At 38.5% G+C, this 11,757-nt stretch overlaps 1 protein-coding gene across 1 annotated transcript; it reads left to right on the forward strand.

Annotated features, from left to right (window-relative positions):
- The first annotated feature begins 29 nt into the window (after window positions 1-29).
- LOC106928354 (uncharacterized) lies at window positions 30-5,010 on the forward strand. Its single transcript, XM_015004569.2, has 3 exons — window positions 30-830; window positions 1,467-1,570; window positions 1,712-5,010. Exons 1-3 carry the CDS (start codon window positions 554-556, stop codon window positions 2,657-2,659), a joined length of 1,329 nt encoding a protein of 442 aa, XP_014860055.2. The 5' UTR covers window positions 30-553; the 3' UTR covers window positions 2,660-5,010.
- Window positions 5,011-11,757: the final 6,747 nt, after the last annotated feature.

Raw genomic sequence — 11,757 nt, forward strand, 5'->3', positions numbered from 1 at the left:
TAGTCTTTTAGTTGAAGATTAAGAGATTGAGCTGCGTTGCAAATGCCTTACCTGCACGTCTGCAGGACGTGATTTCTCATCTTATCGCGAGATTTGCAACATCTCTTCACAGGTGCCGACCTGCTACATAAATCGTGCGATTTTTCCTTGAAAGTGAGGCTGCTATACTTATTTTATTCTAGTCAACGGAAAGTTACTTGCCAGTAAATTACAACCGCATTGTCTATTAATCTGTTTTTCTTTTTAATGTAGTGTTTATACATTAAACGCAAGTGCTAGCTTAAAGGATGCAATGCTAGCTTCGTTGGGTCGTTGTTTACATGTTATTCAGAGATAACGAGAAAGCGACGCAGGGACTTTTCTGTCTCTTTTAAAGCGTTTTTTACTAAATTACGGTCGAAAATATCCAACACTTTAGCAGGCTCTTGTCATTAACTCCAAATTGTATCCTGACAGTATCTCAGGCAGCATGTCGTGTTGTTTTCTGGAAGCTCCCAGGGGTGTGTCGGTCAGTCTCAGACATTAAGTCGGTTTTAATCATAACAAAAGGAGCATGGAATCTGTGAGGAGCGCTTTTCACGCTCAGCTGGCCACCGTCATGGACTCTCTGCTTGCTGCCGCCGTGTGCGAGATCGCCAAGATCTTCGAGAGCAGCCTGTGCGAACAGCAGGCGGAGCTGGCGCAGAAAGCCGAGGAGATCTCCGTGCTCCGCTGCAGGCTGGAGAAGGTGGAGAGGAGGCACAAAGCTAAGGGTGGAGGCACCGAGGAGGGAGAGCCGTTATCAGGGGACAGAGGGAGCAGCCTGAGGCAACAGATCCCGACAGGATCAGGTATTACAAAAACCTAGAAATATAGCCACAGTCTAAAGTTAGGCGGTTTAAATAATGCAAGTTATATAAACTATAATTGACCTTGTTTCAAAATTATTGTTGGCAAACTTGAAGTGACATGTTTCCTAACACTGAGTGGACTAATACAGTGGTCTCCAACTCCACTCCTCAAGAGCTGCAGTTTAGCGTGTTTTAGATGTTTTCTTAGTTCAGCACACTTTAACCGAATTAGTGTTTCATTATCAAGCTTCTGCAGAACTTGACGACAAGCTGAGGGCATAATTTGGCCATTATTTGAACTGTATTGCATGCAGAACATTGGCTTGATAACTTGAGTTGGACAACCCTGTACTGGGGTAAAGGGTCCATGTCGAAAGGAGTGACATTCTGCATAGAAAGCATTCAGAAATACTCATAATTTAATCTTTTAGTTGGTACCCTACAGGACAGTAAAAATAAAAAAATAACATTGAAAGAACTGTAGCTCTTAGTGTTGTATATTATTTTATCCCTGATAAGAATACTTGTTTTTCTTTCTTTCTTTTTTTGTATTTTTTGTTGAAATTCTTTGTAAATACAGTAAAACTGGTGTATAACTAAGACCAGAGTTTGCACTAATCTGTTGTCTTTGCATAGCACTGAGTGTGGGGAAGGATTCATGTCCATCGGAAGCAGAGGAAGTACTCTGCTTGCTGAAGGAAGAGGTCACAGGTCAGGAAGGAGCTGCCATAAAGCATGAGGTGAGATGTTTTACTTCTTTTCCGTGACCCACACAATCTACCCAGTGATTTAGCTAAAATATGTATTTACTCATTCAAATCTTGTTTTTGTTTAATATTGAGGTCCTTACAGATTTCTTTTACCTCTTTTTTTATGAACAGCATCTTAGATTACGGTCTGCTGCAGTCCAAGCCCAAAATGGAAATGTGTGCATCTCCCATCCTGACCACTGCTCTCCCAAGTCTGAATCCAGTCTACTTCCAGCAGGTGAGTGGTTACCTGGACTGAACGCCACTCGAGGTGCTGCGTCAGGTCTGGACCAGCTGCAGGCAGACGGCACTGACTGCTCCGCTGCAGCCGGCAGCAGCATCGGCAACGACGCGTCTTCCTTCCCGCGCGGTTTTAGATCAGACGAGACCAGCAACGAAGGCGACGACGCCTCGTTTGCTTATCTGGACCAGGAGTCTGAGAACCAGAACTCGGATCAGAGTCCGGGAGTAAAGGAGGCTCAGACAGATCTCACTCCAGCCTCGTCTGGTGAATCATGGCGAACAAGAGACGACAGAGGTGCAAGAGGCCACATCAATCACACACGCCGAGTCGCTAATTTCACTACCAGAGATCCTCTGCGACCGCAGTCCAACTCCCAGTTGCTCGCAGCACGACAGACCAACACTCACAGTCATCCTGTAACTCCCAGTGGAGGCAGCGGACGCCCTTACTCCTGCCCCTACTGCACCAAGTGTTTCACCTACCCTTCCCATCAGCGCAGGCACCTTCTACGGCACACTGGAGTCAGACTGCATCCCTGTCAGTTCTGCGACAAGAGCTTCCTCACGCCGTCAGAGCTCACCGTTCACACTCGCACGCATACGGGCGAGCGTCCCTTTGGCTGCGCTCAGTGCGGTAAACGCTTCGCCCGCAGCGGCAACCTGAGAGCCCACCAGCGAGACGTTCACATGGGAAAGAGGCCCTTTGCTTGCGTCGAGTGTGGGAAAAGATTTGCCCACAGAGGAAACCTGAGGGTGCACAATCACAGAGTCCATCAAGGGGATCCGTACTACTCTGACGGTCAGCCGGAGCCTGACATAGGCCAGAGTCCTATTTAAAAGCAACACAAGTAGGAAAAATACCTACATTAAGTTATTATTCAGCACCTTGGCAGCAGTTTGGAACAATTGAAGCTTTTTGGTTTTATTCGTGCTTCTATATTTTTTATGTAGATGATTATGTATAATTCTGAGTCAGTCTGTTTTAGGTAAAATACATTTTGTTCAGTGTAATTGATGTGAATGAATGATTATAATAGTCTGAACATAACTGTGGAAGTAAAACAAGCAAAATGTGACTATATCTCTGTGTCTTTTCCTTTTCAAAGTTGACCATTTCTGAACGCACTCTTTATTTGAACTGAAGAAACTGTCAAATAATGTTTTATATATGCTGCAGCTGCATCTAAAAAAATTAAAATATCATCAAAATTGCATTTATTTCAGGATTTCCATTTAGTACTGGGGCACTCAAATGCTATATAGACTTATTGCACAAAGAGTGATATAGTTCAAGCATCGTTTTCTGTTAGATTTTATTATTTTGGCTTGTTACACAAGAGGATTATGGAAATTTTGAGATCAAAATCAGAACTCTTTTCTTTTTAGCGGCATTAATTTCCTTCCATAGTTTATGGCTAATAAAAACCCAAAATTAACTTCCTCAAAAAAAAAAAAAAAAATCAGACGATTAAAAGAGATCAAATATCTAATATCTAAACATATTAGTGGAAAGTTAGGTGGAAAGAAAAAGTGGTAGAAAAAGTGTACGTATGACAGAAATAACCACATTCTTGAGGTGATTTGCTTATTAACATGTCAGCAAAAACAGCAGCCTGATGGCCTCCAAACCCACTGCATTGATCCAGTGACTCATGCAAAGTCTTTGTATATACGTTGACATTTCTGTATTGAAAAAAAACATGTTTAATGGCTTCAGTTATAGTCTTCAGAGAAACTAAATGTAGGGTTTTTCTTGGCTGTCAGTAGTAATCATCCAAATTGATAGAAAACAATTGAAAAATTCACTCTTTACGTAATTAATCTACAATATGAATGTATTTGTGGATCATATAATGGATAGAAGTCCAATATATGACTCATAAATCTTGAATATAATTAAGTATTTATTCAGATTGACTAGAACTTGTCTGTCTTGCCTCCATGGATGAATATACAGAGTTGTGCTGTAAAGGACGTTTGTTCAGCATGTAGTTAAAAGTGATATGACACAATGTTTCCTGTTTCCTGAACACCCTGTATGAAACTGGTAGATTAAGTAGTGGAAATAGAAACGACATAAACAAACAACTGGTCCTTCTTTGCACTCACTTATCTTTTATAACAGTTTAATTCCTTTCGAGCATTAAACTTAAAAAATGTCAAACAATGCTGTATTGTTTATCGTATCTTAAATATTACTGTAAATGTAATTGCTCTTTGTCAGTGCTTACCTTGGATTGAATGTAGTCTTATTTTACTTCTTCAATACTAAAGAAGATCCATACTGTTGAAATTTTAAAAATCTAATTTCCTCCAGTTTTTATTTCTGGTCAAAAATTTTGGCTCTTGGTTTTTATGCTTTTGCTACTGCTTGTTTACTTCACAGGTCTTTTATTTTAGCTTTCTGCGCTTTTTTTTCCTCCTACTTTCTCCAATAATCAGACGGCTCATTTCATAAACAAGCTTATTAGTAAAGTCAGAATCGTTCAGGATTTTCTCAACGGTAAAAAAGTTTTTCTGTTACTTAAGCTGACTAAACAATATTTACTGTAAGGTTTTATTTTACAAATGTGGTTTAAAAAGCAGATTGTTTGGCTGCTAAATGAAAGTATTCTTAGTTTGAAGCTTTTTTTTGTCTCTTCAAAGCTAACTGTATGTACTTATCAAGATTATTTATAATTTGACTCGGCTGTGAAATGCTTTATTGTGGCAAATATAATGTTAAAGATGACTTTTTTGTTTCCTTTATAAAAAGTTAATCTTTTACATCCTGGCTTGTCATTGTGAAGAAATAAACATGTAAGTTTGTTGCACTGTTTTATGCCAGCCACCAGGGGGCAGTGCAAATACAAAGGTCTACAGAAATGTGTGCTGACAGGTTTGATGTTCTCAGCATGTTTTACCTTGTTTTGTCCTACATTTTTGTCGCATCTTTTTCCCCGATGCATTCACGTGTGTCATCATGGTGCCCGTCCTGTAATACATCGTATGAATGCTCAGAAAAATCTACATTTAATTTTATACCTGCACAAAACCTAATTTATTAGAACATGTTTTAGCTATTTTCTTCTTCATATATAAGTATGTGAAACTTACAAATTTTCTTCTGTTTCTTGTATTGTTTTTTTTTAATTATTTTAAATCCTTCACACATGAGAGATGTCCAATAAACTCTTTATTTTTATTAGTCTTTGAGTGTCTTCTGATGTTAGGATTTCCATGAAAAATGGAAAAATACATTTTTCATGGAAAAATGTATTTTCATGTATTTTAGTTGTAATTCCAGAAAATATTTTGTTAAAAAAAAAAAGCCACAAAGATGGGATTTAGATGAAGTGATCAAGATATGTTGGATTGCACTTTTTTTATCAACTTCTAGCTCTTTTATTGTCCAGAAGACCTCAGTTTTAGTAACATTGACTTGGTGTATGTATGTCTTTTTTTCCTTCTTCATAGACCTAAACATGCACTGAGCGTGTGGGCTGAGTGGGGGCTGATGGGATATTTGTCCCTGTCTCTCCCTCTTGTCTTTCACACACTGCAGAGGGAAGTCTGGCCCAGGCTCTGAGCATGTACTCCCCAAGCTGCTGAGTCCATGGACTGCTCACACAAACACAACATGCAGTGACCTCCCCTCCCCCTTAAAGGTCACCTGTGTTTGTGTGCAGGTCTCTCTCTCTGCCTCAGTCAGAAAGACTGGACATATATTGAGAACACAGAGCCGGAAGAGGCCGTGCAACACGACAGAGAGATTCGAACATTAATGTCAGCGTGCCTCACTTGAAAGGCTTAACATTTATAAATCTGACTCAGATAAAGGTTTGCTGTCTGCTGTTGATGTGGGCGGATTGAATCCTCACTGGGTAAAGCTGGAGGTTCTTGCAGACCTTCAAAATGCACACATAAAGACACACACACACACTTTCAGTGCTGTATTTATGTGCTATTTGAAAGCATGAGGCCAGATAGAGGCATTAATCTGTGCACGGATTTGAGTCTCGAAATGTTTTGTGTCTGTATTTAGATAGCATCCATTCCATGCAGTATTTATTTTGTTTATATTTAGTTGTGTGTAATCGTAAATCTGTTCAAAGCAGCTTTACCTAAAGAGGAAAAGGGCAACAAATACCCTTGGACCAAGCTGGACTGCCAGATGTGTGATTGCTTTATAAGATTTACAAACCACATGAAATGCCAAATGGAGAGAAATCTTTAAAGACTTGAGAAGGTTTACCTTTGTAGAACAGCTGGAATTGTGATCAGACTAAATTACGCACAGCTGGAATATTTTGCATTGGATTTTATTTTGGGGCACCAGAGGAAGGGGTCTGAATACAAAAGCACATCATGCTTTTCTGCTTTTTATTTGTAAAACTCTACAAGGAACTGGGATTGAATTGATTAATCACAGTGAATGGCAATATTTGTCAACTAATTTAGTAATCAATAAATTAACTGGAGTTTATAGACTAAAATTTTTTCTGAAAGAACAACACTGTAAAACTGTACAAAAGTAAATGCATCTTGCATTTAAGATAAAAACAAACTTCGACTAGTTCAACTTGTGTAAATAAAAAAAAAATCCTATTAAGCGTCTTTTGCTATCAATTATTCGTCAATTTATACAAAAATAATGAGTTATAAGTCAATCCTTCACTGCACTGATAAGCCCAGCAGAATAAGTTGAGCTTTTCACATGTTAGTTCGTTTTTTAAGCTGCAGATGCATCCTTTGCTGCAACTGTTAGAGCATTCACTAAAAGAATGGAAAAGAAACTGCTTAATTTTGCACAATAAAATGTCTATTTTCTTATTTAAAAAATTAATTGCTTATTTGCATTTTGTAAATGTATTTCTAATATTTTATATAAAAAGGTTTAAGTGGTTAAATAACGGCTCTCCTGAAGGTGCCAATTTTTTTATTTGACTAGTTGTCAGAATAATAAATTACTGAAATGATCTTTAGTTGCAGCCGTAATAGAAACCAAGTATTCTTCCACATTATAATTATGCGCTACTAATGTTTGTGTGTCACGTAAAACTCCTAATAACATACATGTGGTTATAATAAGGAAGTAAGGAAATGAATACTTGTGCAAGGCAGTATTTCTCTAAATGATCCTCGCATTGCATATGTTTATCTTCCTCTGCAGGCTGCAGTTTTACTGCAACTTTCCAGAAGAAAACAACACATTCATCCTTCTCTCATTCCCCTGCTTTCAGCTAAAGTATTCACTCCATCACCCTATCATAAGCTGCTGAGGCTGAAATGATCCCCTTGACACCCAGTGAACCCTCTAAACATGTCATATGCATGTTACATAGATTTTTCTCTCCAGTTCTTGTTTTGTTTTGTTTTTTTCCCCAGACACTTTAATGCCTTTTATGCATACAGCGGTTGCAAATAGATGCTATTTTTTCTGTGCAAACGTGTGCGTGGGTTGAGGCTGTATGGGATTTAGAGCTGCCCAAAGGTTGTTCATTATTATCCAGCCAGTCCCACCTCTCTCCAGGGTCTGTGGTTTCATGCAAGTTGCTATTAAAGTACCAAAGCCCCCCCTCACCCCTTAGGGGAATTATGGTCCTGTCTCCCGCTCAGGGCACTGGTTGATCCATCGTCTGCTGACTGTATTTAAGCTCCCCCTTAATGTGCTAATAGTGTCAGACTGCATGGAGGCTGCAGAGCTTTTAGCTTCCATCTCGTAATGCTTTCAGCCTTTTGGAAAGTGCAGATTTTATGGTTGCTGGGCTTTAAATATTGGTGATCATTCAGAAATTGTCAATGATTAAGTGCGATAGTAAAGTTTCATTTAACAGATTATGTTGAGTAGATGCACAGCTGATAGCAGAACCGATTGGCTTCATGGAGGCAGGTAGATTGAGTATTTGTATTTGGTTGTATATTTAGTTGGCTGAGGGCAGAGTGGAAACATGTTATCCTCCTCCCTCAGATTTCTGAACGCGCGTGTGTGTGTGTGTGTGTGTGCGTGTGTGTGCGTGTGTGTGTGTGTGTGTGTGTGCGTGCGTGTGTGTGTGTGTGCATGAGATACGGCACGTTTGAGTCGGTGTTCTCCATAGGCTGCTTGTGGGTTGCTAAGAAACCATGCGTCTGCATGGTGAAGTGGGGGGTGGGACGGGAGAGAGGCAGCGGGTCAACAGAGGCAGACGCATGCGATGCTGCGTCTGATTGGACGCAGCTTATTGCCTGTGATAAATGAGGGTGATCATTATCATGTTGACGAGTTGTAGGCCTGAATCATGATGGAGTCTGCCATTCCGCCCTTTATGGAGCATTAAGTCAATTTATCTGGTTCAGCGACTGCCTGGCGTTCGCTCTGTGTTGCACAAGGTGACGATGTAGGAAGAGAAACTGATAACACATGGCTGAATCCACAGGATATAAATACTGCTCTAGAAATATTACTGTATCTTAAGGTCATATGTGAGGCTGCTCACTTTTCATCTCATTTTTATGAACAGATATACAAAAAAAAAATAATAAATTGTAAATAAATCTCTATGAACTTTGCACAAAGAAAGCAATTTCAATTCAGATTGGATGCCTGAAACCACAGCTATGTTGTCCTGGACAAACCTCATAAAATTGTTACTGTGAGTTTATCACATCTCAATGCGTCTATCTGTATTTGTTGTTTGTACGATAAAGTGTAGGAAATGATACAGAAAGGATTTATATCTTTAGTCTTGACTTTTGTCTTAAAAACTGTTGAACAATTTTAGAACCACGTATATATTGCTGCGACGGGAAACAAAATTGCAGCTAATTGAAATTAAATGTAAAACTCTCTCATAGAAGTTAAAGTACAACAAAACAAAATATTAAAACCTATATAATACACCAATTAAATTCAGGGTTGTAGGTTTTTGTTAATAACTACTTGCAGAATTATGTTTTTAGCAAAGATGATTAAACATAGTTAAAATCCTGATCCCATGTTAGCATAAAGTGAAATAAATGACTAAAAATGTTTATATCAGGAGGTTTTGGAGCAAAATTTACCTTAAAACAACTTATGAATTTCTAAATTACATGCACAGTATAGCTCTGATGTTTTTAAAAGAATATTTTCATCTCTAGACAACAATAAAATTTAAAACTCTAGAGAAATTAATACAATTGAATCATATAGCCACAAAATGCAACATTTAGTATTTTTCTTGCTTTCTTTGCAAAAATAATTCAGCACAACTAAAAGTTTGCTCGTTTATTCACTTGAAAGAAAGAAAAAACACATTTGAGCAGTTATGTTTTCGGTTAGATTTTTTTACTGTGACGATGATGTGTAAAGTTTTTTTAATTTCTAGGAGATTTTTGCGTCAAAATGTCTACTGAAATAATTTTGACATCTAAAAAGGACAGTAGCTTTAAAAGTCACGTTTAATTTTAGTTTAGATTTAAGTTTAGACTCTCAAGACTTTAGTTGTTTTAGATAAAATCTTCAAAATGAGAATAATGTATGAAATAAAAAAAAATAAAAAAAACACCTAATGGAGAATGAGGAACTAAGCGATATATTTAATACTACTATATGAATATATATTTTTATCCAAACTGGTGGTGTCTGGTCAGAACATGTATTTTCAACATGTTCAGAGTATGACAGGAATAATCATTTCTGTCTCCTCAGCCACAGATTTGCGTTGAACGTTCTTGTTAAATCTCACCACGGCCTTCCACCATCTGTCCTGAAGAAGCTGGTGTGAGGGCACAAAAGCGGGTCAGATGCGACGCAGAGCGAAGGGTCCAAGTCTGGGACGGGTCTGTGGGTGGTCACGCTTGCTGTCGCCATGGTAACAAAACGGAGCGTGGCCAAGTGTTCACGCACGAACGATTCAGTCTCAGCAGGTGACAGACTGTAGCCACGCGGGAAGGCCCCGACAGGGTCATGACGGGTTAACAAGGACAAGCTGACGAGGCTTTACTGTACAGCGAAGCTGCCACATAAACGGCCGATGATTGAGATTATACTCTTAGAGGGATTATTAAGAAGTCAAGGAGGAGTTAGAGCAATAACCTTAAACCATGCATGTAAATGTGTGCGTGAATGGGTGAATGACTGCTCTGGGATCCAATCTCTGAGCAAGCACCAAGGTAAACACCAATTAGGGACAAATTTGATAAATTACATCAGAAAAAGAGGAAAAAACAGACAAAAATAGTTGATTGAACGTAATAATTGTGTCGGCCTCCAACTTTTCTGATGCGTCTGCACTTGGTCTACAGTTCAGAAAGACTTATTCAGAAGGATATATATATATATATATATATATATATATATATATATAATTTTTTTTTTTGAATAAGTCACAAATTTATTTAAAAAATATATCAAAAACATTGTACAGGAAAAAAACACATCTAATATATTCATCACTGTATTTTACAAAAAATGCCTGGCTTTGAATCTAAATTGAATATGCATTACTTTGTTAATATTGCCTTTTTGATTGTTGTTTTGAGCTGCAATGCTGATTAGTGATATCCTACTTCATTATTCTTTTCAAAATAACTTAAGCATAAATAAAGTCATCCTATAATGTTGCTTCGCAGCAATGTAAATCTTAATGTCATCCCATAGTCATGCACCAGAAGGTCAGCATGATCTTTTATAAGAAAATACAATATATTGTACCTCAGTATTTCAGAAGAACAAAACAAAAGAAGAAAAAAAAGATGTTTTAAATTGTTTTATGTATTAAATTACCTCTGCCATAATTGAGATTTGATCTTCCAGCTAGCGGATGAGCACAGTACCGTTAGTTGTGGGGCTGTAGCATGTGGAACATTGTGCGTGGTTGGTAAGTAGTCACTGGGGGAGATTAAGGCTGGCGGTCTTGGAGTAAGTCTGATAAACAGCACTTCTTGTTCGCTGGGAAGGAGGGTTAAAGCCTGGCGGCAGACAGCCAGCAGCAATGATGGCACCAACTGTCACTGGCAGCTCACACTCTGCTACCACACCAGCTCAAGCCTCTGTGTGTGTGTGTGTGTGTGTGTGTGTGTGTGGGTGTGTGTGTGCGTGTGCGTGTGTTGTCCTTCAGTAAGTGGCTAATAATGATCCCATGAAGGAGAGAGAGGCAATATGGAGGAAGCATGTGTCTCGATATTGATAACCGTGCTTTACAGTGGTTACAGACTGACGTAAAACTTGAATTCTGATTGTAGGGCTGTTGGTGTTACAGCACAGAAAAAGTAAAAAATAAATACTGATGAAGAAACGGTAAATAACTTGATATAAAAGGTCTATATCTGCAACTGTTTGCTATGATTAAAACAAGATAGATCATTGCTGTTTCTTACCAGTAGATAATTTAGTGTTTAAAAATATAAAATTATTATCATATTTTAACTTTTTACATATCTCTGTAGGAATATATATGTTGTTAAATATAGAGATCAGGCTACTTTCAATTTTGTCTCTTTGGGGCAGTTTAAAAAAAAAAAAAGAATCAGCAAACTGAGCATATGGCCTCCTGGCCAGCAGAGGGCGCACAAGAGTTTTGTGGCTTTTCACACAAAATACGGATCTCAAAACTTTAGATTTCTAGTTACATGTAATAGAAGCAACTCACATTTAGACTCACTTGAAAGGTTTAAATTTAGGTAGAGTTTGAAAGAACTGTATATTGTGCTAGTTTTAGCATACAGAGTTTGCTAGCTTTGTTAACAGTCAATTTTGCTAGTTCAGTCATTTCTCAGTGGGTCAAGTGCTGAAAGCATTTGACCTTTATTTCGTTTTGAAGAGATTTTTGTGGGATTAGTGTCCTTCATTCAACAGTAAAGGCACTGGAAGATGAGCAGAGAGAGAAGGGGAATACATGCAGCAACTGTTTGGGAACTGAACTGGGAACAGCTACGTTGACGAATGTAGCCTCTGTGGATGGTGCGCCTGCTCTACCACTGAGCTATGTGGTGCC

Source organism: Poecilia mexicana, unplaced genomic scaffold, assembly GCF_051168715.1.
Source record: "Poecilia mexicana isolate PSO_F unplaced genomic scaffold, ASM5116871v1 scaffold_10, whole genome shotgun sequence".
Lineage (NCBI taxonomy): Eukaryota > Metazoa > Chordata > Actinopteri > Cyprinodontiformes > Poeciliidae > Poecilia > Poecilia mexicana.

Bases quoted from the DNA above. Each gene is read 5' to 3' on its own strand.
- LOC106928354 (XM_015004569.2), top strand. From the start codon at position 554: ATGGAATCTGTGAGGAGCGCTTTTCACGCTCAGCTGGCCACCGTCATG. The intron at 831-1,466 runs GTATTACAAAAA...GTCTTTGCATAG, and splicing joins ACAGATCCCGACAGGATCAG to CACTGAGTGTGGGGAAGGAT. The intron at 1,571-1,711 runs GTGAGATGTTTT...TTTTATGAACAG, and splicing joins GAGCTGCCATAAAGCATGAG to CATCTTAGATTACGGTCTGC.